The following is a 26,175-nucleotide window of genomic DNA, read 5'->3' as shown; positions in this document are numbered from 1 at the left end:
TTGAACAACATGAAGAGAAAGTGCATCATAGCCTCTGCTTCTGTTGCAGAGCCAAAAAGCCATCCTGGTGTATACATTAAATTACTCCTTAGAAGTTTGGTAGCAGCAAAAGGATTTCAATGATGCAAGGGTTAAAACTTGCTTGACTTTCTCAGTTGCCTCTTTTTGAATATGGCTGAACTGCAAAACGATGTGATTTTCAAACCACAGGACAGACTGGATTCCCTTCCGCTTTAATGGGCTTCTGCTTCGCTTTTATGGTCACAGGGTGTTCCTGCACAGAAGTGGGCTCTGTGCTGCAGCAACAGGGCTGGTGCTGCTCTTGCTGCCAGAGCAAATGAGCTCAGTTTAAAAGTCTGGATCCTAAACTTACCCTGTGACAAGGTGTGTACAAAGTGTCAAAAGACAAGTAGCTCCATTTACCGTATCTCCAGACGATGCAAACTGGCAAAATTTGCAGGGAACAAGGGAAGTGTACTGGTTTCCTACAGCAATGAATCTACCCAGTGAAAAGATGTGATAGTCTTTTTTTTTCTCTCTCTCTTTTGGGCTGCAAATGAAACAATTTTCAAGGCAAATAAAAAGAAATGGAAAAAACCATTGTGGTAGTTACGTTCTTAACAGCATGTTTTATTTAAAATAACTGGGCAATCAGTGAAAGTTGTACAGGTTATTGACTGTTTTGGAATTAGTGATGCAAAAGTGATAAAATATTTTTGTTTTATTCTCTGCTATAAAAATAGCCTCTGACTAACTACTGTAGGTTTATAGTGATTGTCATATTTTATTGGTTGTGCTTTTACTGAGGGCCCTGTTCTTTATCTGGCTTAAGAATTGATGTGATTAATTATGCAAAATTATCTCTGTTATTTCCAGCTTCAGGCACAACATTTCTATGAAGTAAATTCTCTCATTGCTTTACAGACCCAGCTTTTAAGCAACGATGGCCACAATCCACTTATGAAGAAGGTTTTTGATATTCATCTGGCTTTTCTCAAAAACGGGCAGTCAGAAGCAGCTCTTAAGCATGTGTTTGCCTCTCTGAGAGCTTTCATCAGCAAGGTATGTAATACATGACAATAAGGGTGTAGGAGAACTTATAGGTATGGCAGAAGAGGCCAGTATGCTTAAACTCCTAATATTTTGGAGAAGTGTTTTAGAAAACAAGTTAACCTGGGCCGTTTTTTAAATCAGTGAAGTTCTCCAGTTGTTTATTATTTGGTGGATATCAGGAAGGAAAAGGAGAAATCATGAGGAATTCCCTCACTTGCCTTGGTCACAAAGATTAGTCTCTGTTCAACCAAAAGCTGGTGCTTGAATCTTTGCCCCAAACTGACTATGCTGACAGTGCTATTGCTTGAATAATACTTGCTCTGACAGGCAGCTCCTCACCCACTGCATTTGAAAGAAGGTAGTACTTGCTGAACCTCTTTCTGTGCTTTTCTGAGCCCTGGTAGGCAGTGAGGCTGTTTAATCCCCCACGCTCAAGCAGTAACAAAGCCACAGCAAACTATGAAAGAGCAGTGACTGATGCTATGAAAAAAGCAGTGAGTGATGACATTTCCCTTTGTGCTTGTCAAAACCTGCTGCTTCTCATAAGTACGTCTTCAAGACCCAATGTACCTGTGAACGGCATTCCTTCCAAGCTGCACGGTTATCATGAATGCAAAGTTAATTAAAACCTCTCAAATCCCGTGGACATAACACTTCATTAATGAGGAAAATCCACGTGGTGGGAGATTGCAGCCAGGCAGAGCACAGTATGTGAGTGATAAGCAGCAAATGGTAACTTCCAAAGGAGCTCTTCACTAGGTGCTGAGCAAAGTCTGATTAAATGAAGAGGCTCCTAAACTGTTTTTCAGAGTTGGAAAAAGTCTGTGCTACGTGTGTTTTACTATAACCCCACACTAAAGCTAAGAGCCAGTATGAGTCTAGGGCTGAATATTGGCTTGTGCTAAGCAAACATGTGAGAAGCAGAAATGCAGAAGTCTTGCTGGCTCCCTGTCTGGCTCCAGACATTGTGGTCTTCTGCAAGGTGTTTTTCCATGGAATTTCTTAAAGCCTGCTAGTTGGCAACTGGCAGTGGCAGGAATTGCTGAGTTTTTCTGCAGGGTCCAGTGCCTGTTCATTGCTCTACCTTTCTGTTGAGTTTTCTGTGTGCCTGTGATCTGCGTAGCCTCAAGGTCCATCCTGATGCAGATCTGCACACACCCCACCTTTCCTCTTAATAGTCAAAAGTTTGTTTAGCCAGAAATATTTGTTCTGTGCCTATAGCAAATAAGAGACATTCCTTGCCTTCCCGGCACATTTTCTGGGAGTTTTTTTAAATGTGAAGCCAAACCTGCACACCTGCTCAGTTTGATCTCACTGTCATCCTTCAAAGCCTGGAGCCCCTCAGGGGTTCCACACTTGCTTTCCAAAATGCTGATGACAGCAAGGCAGGCTGCGTGCTTGGCTACTGCAAGGATGGGCAGTGGGATTGTTTTCTTGGATTTATGCCAGCCTGAATCCATGCTCAATTTGGCATCATGGGTCTTTAAAGATATTTAAAGATTGATTTCAGCTAATTTCTCCCATTTCCCCTATAACAGGACACGGGTTGCTTCTGTAAGAGCAAGATATGAGCCCAGCAGATAGTATCTATAAGGAAGTGGGTTTTTTACCAACTCCGTAACCACACAAGTCCCAAACTTCCTTCTAAGTCCTCTCAAGGGTTCTTCTAAGGGCTAAAGTGGCGGGGGGGGAAGTGCGGATGGTCACTGCATTTCATGACAAGTGCAACGATGGAATGTGTTCCTGCAAGTTTGTTTTGAAGTACGAATGCTGCTTTGTAACTCCAGGAAAAGCAAAAGTGAGTTGTGCCTTTGACAGGGTTAGAAAGGACAATTTGTCGTTTTTATGGCCTTCTATGGTAGCTATAATTACAATGAAAAAAATCCCCCTCTTATCTGGGGTCACAGCAAATGGTTACTGGAGGGAAAAAAACCTTCTGAGATTTATTCCACATCCCAAAATCTGTCTTAGAAATAGCTTTCTTTCTGCATTACATCCGGTTACTGGATAGGGAAAAGACCTTAAAAAAAAAATAAAAGAGATGTTGCAAGAAAGCAAAGAACAAAAACATTCTATAATTGTTTGCATCTTTAGTTTTGGTTTTAAAATGAATCCCACTTGCATGCATGTGTGCTGGGAATGCAGGAAGAAAGCTGACTGTTTTACCAGCTGGGAAGAACAAACAAAACTGGACCATTCTGGTTTCATACTCTAGGTTTTCTTAACAACTGATTCCTTCTGTTCAGAGCATCACTTACAGATAAATATATACATACATGCTTGGGAATGGTTTTAAATTAAAGGTTATAAAGGAAAACATGCACAGAGGAGGGGTCTGCCTTAAAGAGCAGCTCAGACATGTGGATGTGAATGATGGAAACCTCAGGTCCTGCCTGCCACTGTGGCTGTCCTGCCCTCACATCCCTTTTGTGCTGACACCTCTCTGGGAGCTGGTTGCTGTGTTGACTCCTGCTCTAGTCCATCATATTAGGGCTGGATCAGAAATGGGCTCCTCCAGTTCACAGTGATCACACATGGGCCATTTCATGCTCTTTCCAGTGTGTTCTCTGGCCAGGAGAGCCACAGGCAGCACCTGGCCAAATCTCCAGCAGGGATACACTCATGGGTCTGCTGCCCTGAACCTGGCACCAGGAGCCACTGCTGTGCCCAGCTGTGGGCTAAACCCAGTGCTGAGCATGACCCCATCTCGCTGTGGGGGAAGGACTGCATTACAGTGAGCAGCAGTTCCTTAGGAGCTCCTTTCCTGAGTGCACACAAGATCCTTGTGGCCCTGCCTTACTATGATATTTATTTGCCTCTTTTCTTTCTCCCATTTTTATTCTGAATATGTTTTTTACTAGAGGCAGTGAATATCCAAGTATTTCATGTCTTCATTCTGGTTTTTAACCTCTGTGTGTGTGTGTGTGATCCCAACAGTAGTCTTGCTAGCCACAGCTCCTAGATTCCTGTTTTGAGACCCTGTCACGAGTATGCCATGGTGGTGGCCATGGCAGTACCCTACAAGCTTTCCTGGAACATATATACCTAATGCAAGGAGTACAGGGCCACAGTAACAGCTCCAGGCTCTAACTGCAGGATGTGAGTGAATACTCTGACAGCATTTACTGTCATCTCCCATGGGCAGAAGGTAGTGGGGCAGATAGAAGTGCCCCATGAGCACCATGGCTCTTGAACAAACTGAACACGTCATTCCTCTGAACAGGGAAAAACCACAGTTGCCTCTTTGTGCCAGGAAATTCCTTGGGGCTCATTGCCAGCTGCAGCAGGAAGGAGCAGAGTGCAGAAGGAGCAGAGTGTTGCTGTGCGATGCCCAAACAGCCTCCACTGCCTTGAGGAAGTGCTGGCATCACCCCTCTCCAGCAGGTCCCTGCAGAGGCGGCTGCGTGCCAGCACAAAGCCCTTCCTTGTTCTGCTTCCCTGTGCCCAGACCACTGTGGCTGGGGTGGAAGGAAGCTGAGAGTGGTGCTCCCTCCCCTCCAGCCACCGCTCATGACCGCAGCCAGTGGGACACGGCGCTGGCATCCCCAGCTCCAGGAGCCCTGGAGGCTGCTGCCCACTGACCCACTGCATCCATCTGCTTTCCAGACATGGCTGAGCTTGCCCCCACAGCTGTGCTCAGCAGCTGGAGCTTGGTGAGGGCACAGATGTGCCACCAGGGTCTTCCCCGTCTGCTTCCCTTCCCCCTGCTGCAGCTCTCTTTACCCTGCTGCTGAGGGAACTCACACTGTGGTTTGGCTTGGTCCTGCTGCTTCCTGGGGCAGGCTCCATCTGGGGGGCCAGGGCAGGTCACTGTATTTTAGGCTCTCAGGGACAAGCCAGTCTCTTGTTTGCATTCCTGAGGGTGCGCAGGCACGATTTTAGACTTTTTTGGGGGGTGGAAGTAGCTGTGCAAGCATCACACATCCTGTTTCCTGGAGAGGTCGAACTCCTGGGTGGGTTCTGATGGATTTTCTGATGTTCCACACAGCAGCCTTTGGTGGGAATGTCCATGGGACCTCTCCTCTCTGGCCCACTACTGGAGTTTATGGCTTTTGTAAGAACATAACTCTTCTATCCAATTTGGTGAGCATTTTCCAAAAACCTAAATACTATCAGCAGGTGGGTTAGATGGATGTATGCGAGCACATCCCCAAGAAGTCTGACAGCAAAGTTCTCGTTGCTCTAGGAAATGTAGTTAAAAATAGGCCTCAAATTCATTCCCACAAATACTTTCAGTCTCAGAATGCTGGCAGAAGTTTTACTGAGGCTGACCAGGGTCAGTGTGTTGCCCTGTGCTCCTGCCCATCTGAGCCCTGTGGGTACCATTTAGTGGTGTATTTTCTAATATTTGCATGTTTCTTGTGAAGTTTCCCTCAGCATTTTTCAAGGGAAGGGTGAACATGTGCGCTGCCCTCTGCTATGAGATCCTGAAGTGTTGCACTTCCAAGGTGTCCTCCACAAGGAACGAAGCCTCCGCTCTTCTGTATCTCCTGATGAGAAATAATTTTGAGTTCACCAAAAGGAGAACATTCCTGAGAACACATCTTCAGGTCAGTGACTTGAGAAAAGCTAGAGAGCAGGATGCCTCAGATTTAATGAATAGATATGGCAATTGTCACCTCATGTCTGCAGAGGATCTCGCTGTTGCCATATGGACAAAAATCCCCTTTCCAGTGACTGGCCCAGGCAGCTTTGGGTAAAATATATTGCAATTAAGTACTCCAAGCTGTTGAATTTTTAGAGTCTCAGACAGAAGACACATCTCTGCCCCAGGGGCTGACTGGGATGGGGTGGAAAGGACAGCTGCCTTTGAGGCAGGAAAAGGGATTTCCCTGGAGCTGCTTTTTTGACATCGGTACTTTTTGAATCAAATTTAGATAACCCAGTGGGACAGATGAATGTAATGAATCACAGAAGAAGGTAGCTAACGTACAAACAGGGGTTTGTATTACAATTTTTGGATAGTTCTGTTCAGAACAACAGTTTGGACCTCTGGGGAGTATTTGTCCTTGGGAGACGTGCCAGCAAAGGCACACCATCTGCTTCCCAATGCTTACATTGTGGGAAGGATGTGATGTTCTCCTATGAGCATTTTATTAACTGTGACAATAAAAAAAACTCATTAGGGCTCATTTAAATAAAGCCCCTACTCTGTCCCAACAGATAATAATTGCAGTGAGCCAGTTGATAGCAGATGTGGCACTTAGCGGTGGGACAAGATTTCAGGACTCTTTGCTCATCATTAACAACTTTGCAAACAGCGACAGGCCTATGAAGGTGAGTTGAAGGTGTTACATCCCATCACGTGCTGTCAGCGAGGCTGGGGACAGACCCCAGGAAGCCGTGATTAAGGGTAGGGCTAATGGTTGGAACTGTAATTTAGAGGCTCATAATGGGCTGCATTTGCTCAGTGAATGAGGTGTTGTGCCAACAGCAGCAGGGCCAGCTGCTCAGGCAGGTCATGCTCCGTCCCTGAGGCCTCACGCCAAGGGGAGGGAGCTCAGGTTGTACTTTGCAGTGTGCTGCTTGCAAGGGTGTCCAAAGAGCTTTCCAGGAAGTTCCAGCTTTGAGAAAAATGACAAGGGAGGGTCTTATACTTCTGTTGCTTGAAGGTAATAATTAGCAGGAATTAATTTTAATTAACTGAGTGTCAGTAGTGTTAAGAAAGCACTCTTATGGAGATTGCTAGATGTATTTATTTAGAAAACTATTTATTGTCTGTCTTTGCACTAAGATTAGTAGTTTGTACCCAACCCACTGAGCAATTGCAGCTTCCTTCATTGCACACAGAGTAGCTGCCCAGGTAGGATAGGGGAAAATGGGAAGTGTCTTTACAGTTCCATGAGTATCCTATGACCTAAAGGTGGAATGGTGTTTAACTGTGATACAAAAAATTTATAGTTAGGATATCCCTGGTAAAAACCTGTTCTTTTCTGTGCACAGATGTTGATAAGGGTTTCACTGAGCCATACTTTGCTGCTCATAATTTACATCACGAGACAATCATTATACCAGTTTATATGTGAGTGCAAGAGTCACTTCAACACACTGGAGAGGGTGCTATGCACAACCACAGCCACAGCTAGGGAGCAGGAGCCTAAGGAAAGGGAATGTAGACCAGGCTCATCATGGAGGAGGGAAAGCTGAGAGGGGACCTACCTGCTGCTTTCCACAGCAGGCAGGTTATAGAGACAAGGTCAAGCTCTTCTCAGAGATGTGGAGCGCAGGACAAGAAAAAATGTGCATGTTGTGCAAGGACAATTCCAACTTTACTTAAAGTTATTTCCTAAGCACAGCCCTGGAGCAGGGCTCAGAAAGAAAGTGGGATTTCTGTCGTAGGAGATTATAAAACTCGGCCAGGCAAGCCTTGCTTTTACTCAGTGATGGCCCTACTCTGAGCACTGAACCAGATCCGAGCCTGTGTTTCTTTCTCTGTTGCATTCCTGTGGTGAGGAGCTCTACAGATGCTGTCAGTGCTTTAGGAATTGAAGAGTGACCACATCAGAGCCTAACAAGCCAGATGTTGAATAACATGAAAAATACTGGAGGCATGGTTTGTGATCCCATCCAGGGACATTTGCATGCATGGAGCACTTTTGTATTGCTCCCAGGCCAGTTCCTCAGGATGCCAAAGTCCCAGACTCACTGTATCATGGGAACAGCCAACTTGGCATCCTGCACATGACCTGGAGAGATTGGCCATGTGTGTGCCACGACTGAAACGCCTCTAATTGTGTATGAAACACTGTACTCTGTATGCAGCGTGAGCTCAAAAAGGAACAGTTAATTAGTCTTATCTCCCATGTTCTCAGCGGTTTCAGACTGGCAGTACATGGAGTGTTGGCTAAAAGGTTAGTGATAGTCTTTCCTTGGCAAAGCCTGTATTTTCTGTATTGTCTTCTAATTAGATTTGTATTGTGTCAGGCAACTGCTTTTCCTTCTGAAGTCAAAGATTTGACAAAGAGAATCCGCACAGTGCTTATGGCTACTGCTCAAATGAAAGAACACGAAAAGGATCCAGAAATGCTGATAGATCTGCAGTACAGCTTAGCCAAGTCTTACGCAAGTACCCCAGAGCTCCGGAAAACATGGCTGGACAGTATGGCAAAGATACACGTGAAAAATGGAGACTTTTCAGAGGTAATTCATGTAATTAAAAACATGGTGTGCAACAAAGACAGATTTTCAGATGATGTTTTAATAATGTCCCTTTGTACTTTGCAGGCAGCCATGTGTTATGTTCACGTAGCAGCCCTCGTTGCAGAGTTTCTGCACAGGAAAAGTAAGTGTCTGCTCTTTGGGAGGCACAAGGAGGATGATGCAGTGAAGGGGTTTCAGGGGATTGGATTTTTAAAGATAATTTTCTCTCAATTTGGTAAATAATTATTTTAGAGACAAGCTAAAAAGGAAAATAATAATGCAGTGGATAAAACTAGAAGATTACGAGTATTTTTTAAGAAAGGAATCCAATTGCTCATATTCAGGCATTTTCTAGGCTGGCCAGGTCTGCTTAGACAACCATGTTGGCATGGTGCTGAGTGAAATAAGAACTGACACATCATGCCTTTGTTTAAAAGTTCATTTGTATTTTATGTTAGGAAATGGGCTCACAGGGGAAGCCCATGTTGCAAACTGATTGTCAATATGTTCATCAGAAGTACTACTATAGGCAGTACAGAAAACTATAGAATAAAGCAGTCAAAATTCAGTCAAAAAATGAGACTACAGCCAAACTATACACATATATAAAGAACAATGAGAAAAAAAGGAGAGTGTTGTGGTTTAATGCAAAACAGGAAGGAAGGACAGACTCGTGTGTTCTCAAGTTACACCACATTGGAGATTTTCTTTTAAATATCTGTTCCACAGTTGATATATTGACTCTATTTCATATTTTCATGTAAGGGAGTAATTGTTGAAGAGGACCCTTAACTTTTCAAGAAGTTAAGGCTGCATAAAACCTAGTTAAATGCACTGCCTTGGCTGGGAAAGTCTTCAGTACCCTGCTTAGGAGGCTTGGAGTCCCTCCAAATTCTCTACTTAGTGTTGGCTATTTGGTTTTGTCTGCTGCAGAACTCTTCCCCAGTGGATGCACTGCCTTCAGGAAAATCACTCCCAACATTGATGAAGAAGGTGCAATGAAAGAAGATGGTGGGATGATGGATGTACATTACAGTGAGGTGAGGTCCTGTACTATAGACTACAGGATATTTGATGGCTGGTTAGGATTTAGTTTTAGACATTGTTCATGTGAGCTCTAACATAAATTATAGCATGCCCTGGCATCTGTAAAGAAGACTGTTGCACTGCAATTTCCCAAGAGAAATCTGCACTGAAGGATTTTCTGTGTATGATTCAGAAAGGCAAAACTGGTGTAAGTTCTAGATTCCTATGAAAGGCTTTTCGAGCACCGAGACTGAAAAAGCTGCACCACAACCTTTGCCTCCTCTGTTATGCAAATCCTGATTCTGCCAGCACAGGGCAGTGCAGCTGGGCGTGGTATTTCCAAGGAGGAATAGAATGCAGGTCAGCTTAGGTTCCCCTAGAGTTAGGGCTGTGCTGCAGGACAGCATGTTAGCAAAACAATTCAGAAACCATAGCAGGGCACTGGGGAAGTGGGTAGATCCACCCATGAGTCATTAAGTCTCACAGTTACTTCTGCACTGCAGCTGTACAACTACACTGGGTGAGCCACACATGGCTGAGCGAGGTGGCCCTGCAGCCCAGCTGCCCACTCCTCAAGACTAAGCTTGAGGGTCCTCAGCATCACATCCCACTGCTGTTGCACACATGTTGTTTGGACATGTTTCTTAGACATACACCTCTGACTCCCAGTGCTGTCATCTCTGTATTTTCCCAGAGTTTTGGCATTCTCCTGAGGAGGTAGCGAAATAACCAGGACATACTTGCTGGCTATTGTGCTAACGATTGTTAAGAATTAATGAACTTTTTAAAAATAACTCATACTTTATCTTCCCCCTCGCCCCCTAAAATTTAGAATGCTTTTGGAAAGACCGGGAACACCCAGGATTTAAACTTAATTTCTTATTAACTTAAACTGTGACTACTTATCCTGGGACCCAATAAAGTATCTGAAGTTAAAGTGGCTTTTTTTTCTTACTTTGACTGTTATTAATATCACCCATTTTGTTGCTCTTGTAGGAGGTCCTGGTGGAGCTGCTGGAGCAGTGTGTAGATGGCCTGTGGAAAGCAGAGCGTTATGAAACAATTTCTGAAGTTTCCAAACTGATCATTCCTATTTATGAAAAGCGGCGGGAATTCGAGGTGGGTATTTTGAATAGTTTGCATGTAGCAGGTAATCTTCTAGATTGTTTCATTGCTGGTCATTAAAGAAATTAGTGAAAGCAATGGTCTGAGAGGTAATTATCAAAGCTAAAGTTATGGGAGACTCATGTTTAGTGAATAATTCCCACCTTCCTTCCCCTAAAATAAAACTCATCATTCCATATGCTCCTCAAAGCTGGATTCTTTTTGAGACTTGAGGTTCTTAAGGGTTAAAAACAGAGTGAGAACTGTTCAAAGAAAGGACTAGATCTGTAGGTAATTCTGTGGCAAGTGGAGAGGAAGGAAGGAAGCTGTTACCAGCCCTCTGCCTTGCTCCTTCCCAGCACCTGCTGTGACCTGTGCTTTGGTGAGGCCAGGCCTCAACTGCTGAGTAGTGTTACCCTTTCCCACCCTCTGCCATGACCCCTTCCACATCAGGACAGCATCTAAATAAAACTGAAGCTAGGGGAAGCCTTGCCTTGATCTGGTTTTTTTCATTATAAAGCTGTTTTTAATCAAAAAAATACTTCCTGCATAAAATACTGCAAGCTTCTCTACTCGTAAAAGCCAAGTCAGGGGACACACTGGGACAGTGCACTCAGCCTTCTCTCCAAGGATAGTGGCTTTACTGCAGTCTGTGGTACCTTGCAGACCTGACACTTAAGTGTGTACTTAGGGCAGGTTTTTCAAGCAAAACTGAGTGAGTTCAACCTCTTTGGAGATTCAAGTTTCAATTCTCCAAAGGACTGTGTTCAGATACCTCAGTAGCTTCCGGTGTTAACTAGAATGTCCTACTTGCAAAATCCTGTTTTAACAATGTCAAAATGTGATTTCCAGAAACTTACTCAGCTGTACAGAACGCTCCACGGAGCATATGCTAAGATACTGGAAGTAATGCACTCAAGGAAGAGGCTCCTTGGAACCTTTTTCAGAGTGGCCTTTTATGGACAAGTAAGTATATACACTGGCTTGCCAGCTACCCCTCACCAGGCATCCTGGCCCCAAAATCTGCTGCTCTGTCAGACCTGGAGCTGAAAAGTTCCTCTGGGGCAGCCACCAGCGTGTCTTCCTGAGCATTTTGGTATCACAGGCCTGTGGTGAGGGTTTGTGTCTGTTCCAGGAGCACTTGATTTATTATCAAGTTTATGATTCTGCTGGTAGGCTTTTCATAAAACAACTCAGCAGTTAGGAAATGGCTTATTGGGTTCAGAAAACACTGGGGTATTTTTTTGACTATAGTTATTATAAGTTACACAATTTAGTGTGTATAGTATATAACCACTAACAGTATATATAACCATAGTATATAAAAAGTAGTAGTAACAGACATTGTTTTTATGCAGACAATCACTGCTCCCTTGTAGATATTAGCAGAGTAAATGGTTATGGGAGAAGATGGAGACAAAATATGTATGAGTGTTGGTTACTCGTGTGTAGAGATAGAGAGTATTTCTGTTAGCTGAGGTAGCTGGAAAACTGAACAAGATCTGGGGCTTAGAGTCCCAGGAAGGGGCATGATCTTATCATATCTGATGAAGTCTTCTGAGCTTGAAAGCAGTTGTGGTTTTGGGGTTTTTTTTTTATTCCACCTGTAGAAGTTAATCTAAAGTATGATACCCTCATGTCCTTTTTGTCTCTGAACAATCTACTTCTGCTTGTGGATCCATAACCATAGGGGACATACAGGACCCCTCTTTAGAAAACCCTATGGAAATTAAATTAGCCTTGCTTTTCCTCATTCCTTCTTTTAAAGAAGATGATGAATACCCCTGAAACCATCATGGGTTTGTACGTTTGAACACCACTATCACTGCAGGCACAACATATTGGAGCATTGCCATGCTGCATTTGCTGCAGCAGACATACATTTTACGTTTGTCCTCATCTTATCCACAACTTTGGATATGTTAAAACTAAATAAGGTTAGCAAAAGATAAAAGAAAACAACTGCAAGGTTAGTTTTCCAGAAGCTGTGGAAATAACTGGACTAGCCCCTAAAATTAGGCCATGTAACGTGTCATCCTGACAATCAATACTTGATCCAGTTTTGTACTTTTAAAGCTTTGCTGGCTTTTTGTTCCAGCTACCCACAAATAGTTTTAACACTGTGTCACAACTTCTGACTGGAATAGCTTGCCAAAGTGTGAAGTTTTCATGCTGTTTCCATTATTGGGAGGACTGGTGATGCAAGCACAACCTTCGATGCAGTTTTGTCTTTACTTACAGTAAATACACCAAGTTCCACTTCCTTGAATACAAGAGGAATTAAAGCAGAGAAAATCCATTTTTTTTTATTGCTTAAAGTCTCTCACAGTCTACACAAATTCCTTAATTTCAGACTGTTCCTATGGCTCTGCTGTCCTCAACTTAATTATCTTTCAACTCCTTCTCTGTACCTTGTTTTTATGGTTTTTTTCCCATTTGTCTCTTTCCAACCTTCCAAAAGGTCGTGTGCTGGCCAAACCATCTTCCATATTGTTTAGATTTCTCACTGATTGTACTCAAGCCATGACATGTTATGTTTGGGTTGGTTGAGGAATTTTATGGGGTTTATTAGACAATTTTTGAAGGAACCTATTAAACAGGCTGAGTTCAGAGAGACTTTATGGGAGCCATAGCCTTACAAACCTTCTTGGCTTTCTGAAATGTTAGTAGAAACTTACTTTCCAAGTAGCAAATCTAAGATAAAATTCTCCAAATGACAGAACACAGCTATTCCTCACTACTTCACTATTTTATTTTTTTTGTGTTTAATGCAAGACATTCTTTGAAGAAGAAGATGGGAAGGAATACGTCTATAAGGAACCCAAACTGACAGGCCTCTCAGAGATCTCCTTCAGACTTCTTAAGCTTTATGGAGAAAAATTTGGGTCAGAGACTGTAAAGATTATCCAGGATTCTAATAAGGTAGAGTTAAAGTGCGTGAACAAGCTAATGAAATGCTGTTAGCAGAAATGCTGTCAGGGTGAACTTTGCTGTGTGGAGCTGAAGAAGGAAGTTGACAGAGCATCCCTTCCTTCTGCCAGCTGGAAGGGAGGAGCAAGCCCTCTCCTCCACCCTCTTGCAGGCACCTTGCTTCCAATGGCCCCTTGTATCCTCATGCTCCAGTGTGGATGTTCTGGCACAGCTTTGCAAGTTTTGGTGCTGCTCTGGCTCCTGGGTGGGTGGAAACAAATCAGTTGGGAATTATGAATGGGAAATTGCAATCCCCATCCCACTGAGCCTTGTTGTTGGCAGGTGTTAGAAGCCAGCACAGAGCAGCAGATGACTGGAAGCAGAGTTGCTTCTTGTTGCTTTGACACTCCAAGTCTAAAAAAAAAATCTTTTGGGGCCTTCCAGCCATAGCTCCTTCTCTTTCACATGGAATACTTATTTATGCTCCCTGCAAGGGCTGTTCACACCATTAGGCTGCAACTGCAGATTTATCTGGGTTAGCAAAGACAGCACTGGTGATTCCAAAGCTGGCTTAGTGCAAGCCTGCAGATTTGCCTGTCCCAGCACAGCACTGTATGAGCGTTGGCTTGTGCTCCAAAAACTTTATGGTCATATTAGAAGGACTAAGTAGCTCAGGCATGTGCTGCATTGATGGACAAGGTGATATGAGTGCCTGCTCAGGAGTAGCTTGTTTGGCACCATGACATGTTTCTTGTGCCACACCTCCTTGTCTTGTGTATCTTCTAGTGGTCTAGACATCCCAGCTGAGGTCAAAAGGGGCATTTGATGTGTCCCTAATCTGCATGCAGTAAGGCTAGGTCGGCAGGGAATTAGTTTAAATCAGATCCCAGTATATAAATTAGCCAACTGTAAGTTATTAACCTTTGCTCTCTTTGTGAGTAACCCACAGGTCAACATTAAAGACCTTGATCCTAAGTATGCCCATATTCAAGTGACTTACGTGAAGCCCTATTTTGAAGACAAAGAAATCTCTGAAAGAAAGACTGAATTTGAAAGAAATCATAACATCAATAGATTTGTGTTTGAAACTCCTTACACTTTATCTGGAAAAAAGCATGGCAGTGTGGAAGAACAGTGTAAAAAAAGGACCATTCTAACTAGTAAGTACAAACATCTGATCATGAGACAGTATCAGCAACTATTTTGAAACTATTTTAGCTCATGAAAATATCCCAGAATTGTGAGATGATATCCTGGTTGGGAGGGATAATTTACCTTGTGTTTTTATGTTCACATTTTTCCAAATTAATAAACGGTGCTGGTTAATTATAGCCTTGTTTGAGATTTCACACACACCAATTAAATCCCTAAGAGCAAGAATCTGCTTGTATATATTCTGTGAAGAGTACTCCTATGTGCTGCATGACTTTTCAATCTATAAATTTCTTTTGCTGTTTCTGCTAGCTTCCAACTCCTTTCCATACGTAAAGAAGAGAATTCCAGTCAATTATGAACATCAGGTTAATTTGAAACCAATCGACGTTGCTACTGATGAAATAAAAGACAAGACAGCAGAGCTGCAGAAACTCTGCTCTGCTGGTGATGTGGACATGATCCAGCTGCAGCTCAAATTGCAAGGCTGTGTTTCTGTGCAGGTGAGTCTGTCTGATGTCTGTTCAAAACTGCATTTATATACACAACTCAGGGTGAGCCATCTAGTCGTGACACAACACATTGACTTTCCAGAAATCATTAACTACCCGGCTTGCAGGGCTGAGCCATCAGCCTGCCAGCTCAGCTTCCCTGCAGTGCTGGCTGCTGCATTAGCAGGAGGCTCCTGGCAAAAAGCACTTTCTCCACTGGTGTTTACAGTGTCGAGTCCAAGTAATTGCCCATTTAGTTGGCTGTGGGTGACTGCTGAAATATACTTAGCTCTGGAACGTTGCACTGCAAGTAGCAGGCACAAATAGCCTTTTTGCAAGCCTGACTTCTCAAGCTGGATAAATGACCTTAGGACTCGGATCATACTGCTTTTCCATACGGAAATAAGAGGAAAGTATGAAGAAAGAAATTTAATCTCTCTTTTTATCTCCATTAAGCTTTTGATCTTAGAAAACGTAGATGGAAAAATACTCAACCTTTGAAACTTTCAGTGTCTCTGGTGGCATTAGTAATGCAGAGTTGATGGCATTGAAATAGCTAATGTTGGGTGGGTTTTTAAAAAAAAATTGTTATTCTTTTCACAAATGCCTTTAGCAACTCAGCAGAAGTTCTAGCATAAATGATTTCTTCTTTGGTTCTAGGTTAATGCTGGTCCCTTGGCCTATGCCAGAGCTTTCCTAAGTGACAGCCAGTCCAGCAAATATCCTGCTAAGAAGGTGAATGAGTTGAAAGAGATGTTCAGGTAGGATTTCTAATGTAATAAAAACTAGCTAGCTGGCTGGAACATGGTACTTGCTTTGATTATATTTTTGTCTGTCTCCAAAATCAGCAGATGCTGTGTGTTTGATATGTCTTATAAAGATCCAAGTCTCATAGGATTATGGGTGCTCAGACATATGAGAAAAGCCAATGTAATTATATCTGTCAAGAGTTCCCAAGCTCAGGGCTGTGCTCTTCATGGGGAGATTTACTTGAACACCTGCTTCAACAGTTGGTATGATTATCACATGAAGGAAGTATGTTTGAAAACCAGAGATCTGACAGTCCTGTCTTCAGGCATCTTTCATATTGTACATTGTTTCCCAGTTTTTCCAAAGGGATTTTTTGCTAGATAATAATGAACTTGAAATACTTTAAAGCAAATCCTTTCCCCGTTTATGGAAGACCATTGTTCTCATTTCTGCTGCTAATTTTTGAAACTGTGTGACTTGCACAGGTGTTTTTCTAACTTCTGTCCCTTAGGGTAAGTTTTACCTCCCACTTGAAAGTGTCCTCCAAGATATAATTAGGCAACTGCTCCTTCACCTCAGGATGATGAGTCTTTGCCACCCTATTTTCTGAACCTCTCGGGTGCAACCAGTTGTCTGCCACCCCCTGCATTTGTTACTCTGTGCTGGTGGCTCCCATTTCACTCATTAGTAATTACATGGAGAAAGCAGCTTTTGGGCCAATCCAATTCTCCTTCTGTGTATTGAGTAACCTGACAATGAGGAAGCAGTCCCTGCAAACCTGCCATGCATAGGTGCAGACTAGAGGGAAGGCAGTTTTACTTTCCAGCCTTTCCTGCTGGCGGTGCAGCCAGCGGGACAAACACAAACTCCGTTTCAAATTAGGTTTATAGGAAAGGAAAGTATGTGTCTGAAATGAAGCAAAGAACAAACAATGGTAACCAAGAAACAGTATTACACCTCCCCACGAGTGTAACTTCCTTCTGGAGGGTGTCTCTGCTGATAGCAACCTGCCCTCTCCAGCACCCTGCTTTGCCACACACCCAGCTCTGACGAGCCCTGTACACCTGATTTCCCCTCTGTGCCTGGCCATGGCCTCCCTCTGTTTTGTGACCCCACATGCAGCTGGTTGGGCTTATCTGGTACCTGTGAGTTGTGTGTGGTCCTGCAGCTCGAGGTGTGTCCCATCTGCTGAGGATCCAGGCTTGAAGGAGCTCCAGCAGAAAGCCCCATACCTGTGTTGCAGTCCCTCCTCATTCCCTGATCCACCGGGCCAGGGATGCTCCTAGAACGCAACTTGTCCCAAACATTGGACAAAAAAGGGTGGTGGGAAATAATGAGATTTGCCTGTCTGTTTGGTTGGTTTGCTTGGTAGAAGTCTAAGCTATTGTAATGCCCCAAGTTCATTCCTTTCCTCCCCAGGAAGTTTATCCAAGCCTGTGGAATTGCTCTGGAGCTCAACGAGCGTCTCATTAAGGAGGACCAAGTGGAGTACCACGAGGGGCTAAAATCAAACTTTCGGGATATGGTGAAAGAGCTTTCTGACATCATCCACGAACAGGCACGTACTGCATGTCAGGAGCCCGCAGAGGTGGCTCTCTGTGCTTGAAAATTAGCTCAGCTGAAAACTGAGATCTAATTGAAAACTTGATCACTCTTCATGTTGTGTAGCTAAATATAAAAAGGCAAATAAGTGAACATGAAAATTAAGCAATAGACTTGGTGCATTCCTAAAACTGCTTTCTGTTCACTGAAAGTCTCAGTCTGGTGTTGGTATTCAGTGCGCTTCAGGGTGGAGTCTTTGCTGACACATACTACAGTTTCCTGGCTGTTGTGGTCAGAAATCCTGTGCCCTGTGTTACATCATGTTTTATACATTACAAGAGGTCACAGATCAAAATTCTCTGGCAAAATTTCCATTCCCTCAGTTATATCCAGCTTAAGTTACTTTTTTTTTAATATGTTATTTTTGCTTAGAAGATGTTTTCTTGTAATTTTTGCCTGATGCCAACACGTCATTTATATGCACAGTTAAAATATTTCTTCTAATTTATCTTATCCATGTTTTAATGTTTTCTTCAGTCTTTCTAGGAAAATACATTTGAGTAGTAGCATCAGAGAGGTGAGAGATTCAAAGAGCAGTTGCACTTCTACCTAGCATCATGCTATGAAATTAGATGAAAACTGGGTTTCTGAAGTAATCTCCATACCTCTGCTCTTTAATTTTGCCTTCATTATGGCAAAAGAAAGCTTGTTGTAGATTTATAGTATCAAGGATATAAAATTAATGGTACAGACTGCATTGTGATTCATAGAACTTGAAATTTAGATGAATCCTTTCAGGGACTTCCAGTTAGTTGATATACAGTCCACGTGTGACTATGAATTAAAAATGCAACATTTTAAGTCACTGAAAGCAGCTAGGCAAATTCCACAGTAAGTTGAGCAGTTGTTCACAGTAATGTAAAAATGTGCAAATACAAAAAATAATACAACTGCACCAGGCTGCTATTTGTAAATTAGGTTTATTTACAATGAAATAATGCTTATGGGAATCAGAATCTTGTTATGGAAGAGTACAATATCATTTCAGGGAGACAGTCTCATGATGGGGCTGAATTTTGTTGTAGGAGCACAAGGGTGGATCTGTTTGAGAGTGACTGGTGCACCCCTCTTGCTTTTGTTAGATTTTTCTTCTATTCTGCTCATCACCACCATTTTTTTAGGGTGCAAACTACTCATTTTGCACATGTGCCACACTAATTTTTTTCATTTGCATTACCTGCCCTGCATACTCCACTGCTGAACTTCGCTCAGAGAAGCTCGTTCATAGGAGTTGCCACCTGCTTACTCTAAGCTGTTTGCAGTAAACCTTTCCAAGACATTTAATTTGCATGCAGCTGCTGGAACTTTTGTGGCTTCTGAATTCTGCAATAGTCAAATCAAAACCAAATCACTCAGTCCTGCACTGCCACAGTATAATGGTTAAAGTTATCTTAGAATAAAGAAGCATTGTTAAAGCACACTCCCTACTGTCTCAATAGATTTACAAATCCACTGTTGTGTTGTCGTTGGTTCATGGGCAAAATATGACTGAAATGTCCAAGTGAAGGGCTCCCTGGGAAGGATATACTTTTCACTTTCTTCTTGTATTGGCTCAAAAGGCAGTTTAAAAGACCATGTTTAAAAACACTGTTCTTTATAGTTATACAACATTATGTACAACTGCTGACTCAAACTTTGCATTGCTGTTAAATGGCCCAGGTATCTAACAAATTAAACTTAATGGAACATGTTTTCCTCTTCTGCAACATTACTCAGGTAAACATAAAAAGTATATTGCATTAATTTGGGGTTCCCATTGCAAATAACATATGCTTTTCTAAATATTGCCAGTGTCTCAAAGCAACACAGCCAGTGCCCTTTGTTTGAGGTGGAAGGGGAGGTGGACAACTCACTGGGTCAGCCTGTGACCTATCTACACATCTTTTAAGTTAGGGAAATGTAAACACAAAAAATGGATAAACTGCAGCTGAACGGGTCCTGGAAGCTTCAGAGGCTGGCAGAAAGCTGGATGTCCAGAAGCTGTTTATGATGGCCAGTGATATCAGTTCCAGTAATGCAACTTCAGGCCAACTGGTGAACCACATGGTGAAAAACAAATACACAGTCAGCTCTAGCACAGCTCTGCCAGTCCAATTACATCCTGTGCTGTCAGACTGCCCTTCAGATTATAAAGTATAATATCTTGCCAAATGGCACAGAGGTAGAGAGTGTCTGCTGGGTTTAACTGGACGTACTCCTTGTGTTTACAAAAAAAACTATTACAATTCTGTTACTGCTAAGACAATAAAAAAATTGCTATACAAAGAACTGTTTCTTTCCTATGGTGCGTAGGTGTAACTAAAAATGATCCAGCAATATGCAGAACAGTGTATATATTAATGCTACAGAAATTGCTAAATTACTCTTCTTTCTCATTTCTTTGTTACGCTGCCTTTGCGAAACAGCTTTGAAGACAAGGTTGGATATCTCTTTTTTGCATACCTTTTTAAACAGCTTGATTATAATAATGAACTGAGGCCTTTACTGAATTTGTGATTATTTTGTTTTGTCTAGATCTACCATGAGGACACAATGCATTCGCCGTGGATGCACGACTCCCTTCATGTCTTCTGTGCCATCAGCGGAACCTCCAGTGATGGAAGTTACTGTTCACTCAGACCCACTGCTGAAATATAAACATATCAGTCATATTTTACAGAGCTTTCTCAGGAATTCTTGGAACTGTACAAAGGATGCTTAAAACCATCCATGATGAGCAAAGATTCAGTTGTGGATTTTTTGTTTGTTTGTTTGTTTGTTTCCCAAAAGGAGTTGCCATGCTTTCAAACAGGGTGCTTGCTTATTTTGCTGAGCAACATTGAAAGTGCCTGGACATTGCACCACTGTGCTTGTTTTCTACTATTTTTTTTAAGCCAAATGTATAACAGGACATGGAAAGGCAGTTACCTAAATATGTATTGAATTGCTGAACTATGAATTGAAGTGATGACGTACTATGTAAAGTTGTACAATGGAATATAATAAAATGTAAAACTACTTTGTAAATAGAAGGAGTATAGAGTATATAGAAATTTGCATTGTATCATATTTGCTGCTAAAAGCTTTGTTGGATAGGAAACATGAAGGAGAAATTGTAGTCACTAGTAAGAGACCTTCCTCTTCTAAAAAGTGACTTGGGGTCTAGACACCCCTCTTGCACTCAATGAGAGTAAGCTTGCCCTAGTCTGGAATAAATAAAAACCTAAGTCAGAAATTATAATTTTCATACATCCTCAGAACAGATATTTTTAAAGTAATCTCCATGAAAGCTGAGCTTACTGTAACTGATTTAAATTTTGGGTAACCTGTTGCAGCTGCAGGAGAGGATGGATTGTACTCACTAAGGACAACCTGAGAAATTTGTCATTTAGGATGAGTTTTCCTGTTTACCACTCATGGTCTCACACAAATATAAACTCTGAGGACACCTTAAATTGAGTTGGAAATTATAGAGTGCTTTAAAAGTGTTCAGAAAAATTCTAATAATCTGAGAGATGTAGTTTAAAAAAAAAAAGCAGCACATTGAAATAACTCATACAAAATTGAGGGGATTTCTTTTAGCACCATAAAACATGCATTTTCCCTCCTGTTAATCAGATCTGTTTTCTGAAAGCTTGGGTTTTTTGTCTGACATGTGATTAGAGAAAATGTATTTTCCATAATTCTTTTATTCCTCCTTCCCCATCCCAAAGCTTGAATACATTGTCTCTTTTTAATAAGACACTTCAGATGCAGGAAGAACAACACAGAGCAGTAATCCTTTTATCTGGCAACATTTTTAACATCCATGTTTTTTCAAAATCCCATCAATTGTAAATATGGTTCCAGTAGTTCATATGGGAAGAGTGGGGGTTTTTAAGGATATGTAACAAAATGCCATAATAAAAGGACTCCAGCTGGGTATTTAGCTTGGCTGTAGTGTCTATAAAATGTTAAGCTTCTAATCTTTGTAACAAAAATTATCTTCAAATAGTAACTGGACCACATTTCAAAATGTTTGTTTTGCATGATTCTAAATACCTAGGATTAATTGTCTTCTGAGAAAATAATGTTGTGATCCATAAATTCACCCATTAGCTGTTGCAATCAAAATACAGATGTGCCTGTATAACAAACTGGCCACATTTCTGCTTGTTGTGCTTTTATGCCAGGCAGGCTCCAAATTTAGCATAACAGAAAGAGGAAGAGAGACTGGTGTGTTTAAATATGGTTAGCACCTTATGGATTGTCATCTTTCAACAAATAATATTTAAAGGCAGATAGTGAGAGTTTTCCAAATTTCTTTACTAACAGGTGTTGAAGCTCGATCCAGTACAAGATTTTTTTGGAGCTAGTTAACCTCTAAACATCAGTACTAAAGGCATATCTTGGCTGCAGTCAGCAATGATGAGATATGGACATCCAAAAGCTCTTTTAAATACTGCAGATAACCCAATAGTTTTCCTGGATTTGTAGTAAGATTCATGTGCATGTTTTTTAATGTCTTTAATGTTCTGAGGTAACACTGTTGGCTGAATTTTCAATTTCTATTCCTTATTTTTATTGGAATTCCAGTGAAATTCTTGCTCATATCTTCAAATGTCTTCGATGTTCCAAGATGCATTTTTGTCTGAACTTCTCAAGTTGTTGTTGGTATTGGAGTTGTCCTGTTATTTCACTGTCATATACTGGAAAGCTGTCTTGGTAATTTGGCCAAAAAAGAAGTGTGTTTAATACTAGTGTGGTTAGAATATATACAGTCACTACATTTCAGAATACACACTTATATGCAGTTTTAAGGAATTACAAAAATGATCATGCCCTAAGGATTTGCCTTCTGTCCTGCAGCTAAATAATTTTTCTGGTTTTTTTTACAGAATAATCTCCTTTTTAGATGGGTTATAAAAAGATTGGTAACAAACCAATCTTTTATGTATTCATGAATCTAGGGAGTGGCCATTAGATATTTTACAGCTGTATCTGGACAATAGTGCCAAGAAGATGATCACATTTTCTCTACCTAGACTTTTTCCCGTATAATTGTCGCAGTTAAAAGAAATCCTCCAGATTTTTTGTTATTTCAGGCTGAAATATCTTAATTCACAGATATATCTGGAGAGTGTACTGTATCTATGCCACTTTTATGTAGCTGGTACTCACATTGGGTACTTCCTATTTGCTGCTTTTCTGGGAACAACAGAAATGTCTGTCGTTCATTATAATTGTTTTATTTTCTTATACTGCCTGAGGAATGGTGGAAGGCTTTTGGTCTGGAAAAATTAGTAGAACATATCTCAAATTACATCCTGGTATGCACTCTTTCTGTATCTCAATGTGGCTACATCTACATATTTTATATATGTGCCTCTAATAACTTTTGCTGCAAAACTGCTGTGCAACACATCAAGCCTTTGGGATGGATGCATTGGTAGTTTTGTGTAAAAGGCAAAGAAACAGGATAAAGTATCTCTCCATGAGGTTTAAGAGCACTTGGCTACTCTCAGTATCAGGATTGGTTTGGAAAATGGTATGTGCTAGATCCAGATGGTTTGCAAATAGGACATATAAAGCAACAAAGGGTCTGCCAGCATTTTATGTACAAGAACTTGCTTTTAGAGTTTTATAGAGTAAGCTAAACATTTTCTTCTTTGACCTACTGGTTTTCTCTCTGCAGAGAGATTAGAAAGTAGTATTTTAAGAAAAATAACTTCAGAGTTATGTTTCTTTCTCCCCCAAAAAACCTGGAATGAAGAACTTACTGCAGCGAAGGATGTATTTCTACATGCTACTTGGTGTTCTAAATTTCTTCTGATAACAGGAATTTCCATGAGATAGGCTAACAAATGAAAATCATCATGTTACACACCTGCAGCGTGTGACATGTTTATTTTGTTCCAGAAGACTTTTGAACATATGCAACCTGGTATTTAGATATAGAATAAGACTTTACATAAACATGACACCTTTTGTCTGACAGTAGGTAAAATGTGCTTGTTTTCCCTTTCTCTAGAGACAGGCCTCATGTACTTCACAGCAGTCTGCAGAATAACCCTATGATTTGAGTAACTTGACCCAAAAGAATTGGAAAAAAACAGAAGTGGAAGTCATGGGCTCAAAAATCTCATACAAATTAAACCACATCTTACTCAATTTACCTGCTGGAGGAGAGTAGCATGTGTTGATTTGATGTTCACTGAGCTGAGTTCTTTAATAAAACAAGGGTTTCTTACTGGATTGCAGAACACTGTGTACAGCCAATTATTATGCAACCACAGATTGTGTAGTACTTAACCTTTAAATAATATGCTTGTGTCAAGCAATGGTGAACCAGTTGTGATATATACATAATCTTTTGGCTATTCTGGATGTAATTAACTCCCTTCTCCTGTAAATTTAACACCTGCTGCTACATATTCATAACAGAAGTGCTTTTACCGTGCGTGTTGTACAAAACGTGTTGTATGAGCCCCGTGGAACCTCCTGTGTGTGCCGAGGAACGGAGCCTCCCCCTTGCCTCGGCTGTTCACTCGTGCACCTGGGACACTGAGGGATGCACAGCACTGCTCCAGAGCTTTCTGACACCAGTGATCCTATATTGCCCTTTTTACTTTCTTCTTCTTGAATAATGAATAACTTTGACAAGAAGCCAAGGAAAAAATCACATTCAGACGAGTTCAGAGAGTTTATTCCGGGTCGAAATAAAAGACTATGAAAAACAGGAAAAATAAGTGTTGCAATAAACATGTTTGGCTTAGGGTTTTGGTTTGGGTTTTTTTTTCATTTTGCAGAATAGGATGAGTGATCAGAAGCTAATACCAGTGTAAGATTCATGGGACTAAATCCTAGTCCACTGAGCTATCACATACGCTGCCTCTTTACTGTAATAAACCTTCTAGTACATAAATACACCAAATGAAATTGTGAACACTAAATTATTCAGCAACAAATAGAAGATATCGATTCAGAAATGCCATAAATCCAGCTCAGAGGGATCCCAAAAACGTGATTCATCAGGAAACCTGAGACAGACAACAGACATGCATACAAATTTATCAATAGAACAAGGTATGAATGACTAGTAAGGAAACATCCCAGTAGATCACCCTACTTTGCTAAAGAATATCCAGTAAGTGTGTGATCTGGTTTTAGCTCTGGTTTGTAGTTGCAATTTTCAAACCCAGACTTTTGCTCTTTGGGTACATATTTATTGTTGCTCTTCTCCAATTAACTCAACTTACATGGAAGATAAACTAGTGTACATGCTCAGGCCAGGCAGTTTTACCAGCTCTTATATGATGTAATGAAAGTCAGGCATAATTATTATTTACCTCACCAGAACATTAAGGACAAACTTCTTTTTCCACTGCTGTCTTCTACCCCTGAGGCTTCTCTATGGGACTCTGGGAAGACTTGGCAAAACAGCTGTAGAACCAGTTTCATGCCCTGCCTCCCCGATAGGTAAAGGAGTTACTCCCTTGCCAAATAAACAGATGAATTAAATAGATCATGTTAACTTAGGTAACTGTGAGCAGAAAAGTTAATGCATGGACTTGCAATAGCAAGTTGGACAGGGATACAACATTTGCACAAGCACACTTGGTTCCACATCTACCCAAAAGTGCTCTGCAAAGGAGATGGGTTTTGTTCCTCATAATTTCTGATTTCCCATGGGGCTTGGGCAGCAGCGCAGAGGGATTTTGCAGAGTTCATGGCCGTTGTGGACACTCATATCACAAAATTCTAGATGTCCCCAAAAAACACTGAGGTCGAAAAGGGAGAGGCCCCGTGAGTCAGACGGGGGTTTTTTTCAGCTCATAGTTTTGGATTTTTGTGCCTCAGATTCAGCTGTATTCTATTTGAGCCCTTTTTTGAACCCACTCCAGCCATCTTCTGAAGAGTCTGTCATTATGTCAGTTAAGACCCAAAGTACTGATGGAAGCTGCTGCAAAATCCAAAACCAAAAAAGATGAATCTTACCATTGGTGTGGGGTGACTGCAGACTCTTCTGCTCCCAAAGGGACAATTTCCCACAGCCCTGTGCTGATAATTACTGCTGCTGCTTGTCAGACCTAGTAATCACGAAGCCACTCCATTCATCAGCACCATTTGTTAATCTGGGAACAAGCACAGGAAAAAATGGTTAGCTGTTTGATTTTTGTTTTTTCTTTGGTTTTGTTTGGTTTTTTTTAAATGCATCAGCAAACTTACTGCACACTCCCACAACCACTGGCTTTGGTTGCATGGGTGAAAATGGCAGGAACACAGCCAAGGGCAGATTAGCAACATATTCATAAATCAGTTTACACCAAGCACGAAGCCATTCCCCAAGTACTCATTTGACAGATCATTTTAAATGTACCTCAGGTGCGCCTGTACAAGTTCCAGTCACTACAGTGCAGGTGTATCGGCCCACGAGGACATGAACGAGCATGAAATTTGCAACAGAAAGATGCAGGACGGGATTCAACACAATTGAGAAATGGGGAGTTTTGGGTAGGTGGCAGAGATCAGAGACTCTGGCAGCCATTCTGATTGCCGTGAATCAGTATGGGAATGTGATAACAAGCCGGGCACTCGGGGAGCCAGGAGAGAGCCAGGGAAAAATGTTTCAGCTGCCGACGGCGACAACAATGACGGGCAGGCAACCAAAAGCGTGTGAAACATTGGACGTGTGCTTGGCACTGACTCTCCTGGGAGAAAGAGTGGACAAAACAGAAAGAAGGAAGGAAAGGAAACATCAGCAGGGAAACCGAAAGCAAGAGGGAGAAGCTGCTGGGATCAGCTTTACTCTACAAATGTCCTCACTAGCAGGCGTGGTCCATCCTGGCTATAAGTAGTTGCACAATCCCATTTCAGTCACACAGCTTAAATGTTTCACATCCTGGAACTTTTAAGCTACATTTTTTATTTTATTATAACTGCAGGTCCTTGGGCACTTTCTAACAGCAACTAGGAAATTTGCTAAATT

The 26,175-nt window shown here is 41.7% G+C and overlaps 1 protein-coding gene across 7 annotated transcripts in view; it reads left to right on the top strand.

Moving 5' to 3' along the window:
- The window catches only part of DOCK11 (dedicator of cytokinesis 11), an 81,008-nt gene extending 57,440 nt beyond the window's left edge, over positions 1-23,568 (top strand). For 5 of the 7 annotated variants that reach the window (XM_027687176.1, XM_027687180.1, XM_027687178.1 and 2 more), the window contains 14 exons: positions 925-1,062; positions 5,421-5,603; positions 6,217-6,330; positions 7,978-8,193; positions 8,278-8,335; positions 9,127-9,233; positions 10,216-10,338; positions 11,176-11,289; positions 13,099-13,245; positions 14,183-14,393; positions 14,698-14,888; positions 15,537-15,637; positions 17,046-17,184; positions 19,743-23,568. In XM_027687176.1, coding sequence (XP_027542977.1) covers positions 925-1,062; positions 5,421-5,603; positions 6,217-6,330; positions 7,978-8,193; positions 8,278-8,335; positions 9,127-9,233; positions 10,216-10,338; positions 11,176-11,289; positions 13,099-13,245; positions 14,183-14,393; positions 14,698-14,888; positions 15,537-15,637; positions 17,046-17,184; positions 19,743-19,865 — 1,965 coding nt within the window. In that variant the 3' untranslated portion in view covers positions 19,866-23,568. Of the gene's footprint in view, positions 1-924; positions 1,063-5,420; positions 5,604-6,216; positions 6,331-7,977; positions 8,194-8,277; positions 8,336-9,126; positions 9,234-10,215; positions 10,339-11,175; positions 11,290-13,098; positions 13,246-14,182; positions 14,394-14,697; positions 14,889-15,536; positions 15,638-17,045; positions 17,185-19,633; positions 19,647-19,742 lie in introns of all 7 variants that reach the window. The other 2 variants (XM_027687181.1, XM_027687177.1) reach the window with 2 other exon arrangements.
- The last annotated feature ends 2,607 nt before the right edge of the window (positions 23,569-26,175 follow it).

This window comes from Neopelma chrysocephalum, unplaced genomic scaffold, assembly GCF_003984885.1.
Source record: "Neopelma chrysocephalum unplaced genomic scaffold, ASM398488v2 Primary Assembly neopelma1_73b, whole genome shotgun sequence".
Lineage (NCBI taxonomy): Eukaryota > Metazoa > Chordata > Aves > Passeriformes > Pipridae > Neopelma > Neopelma chrysocephalum.
This window is presented reverse-complemented; position numbering and strand designations above follow the sequence as displayed.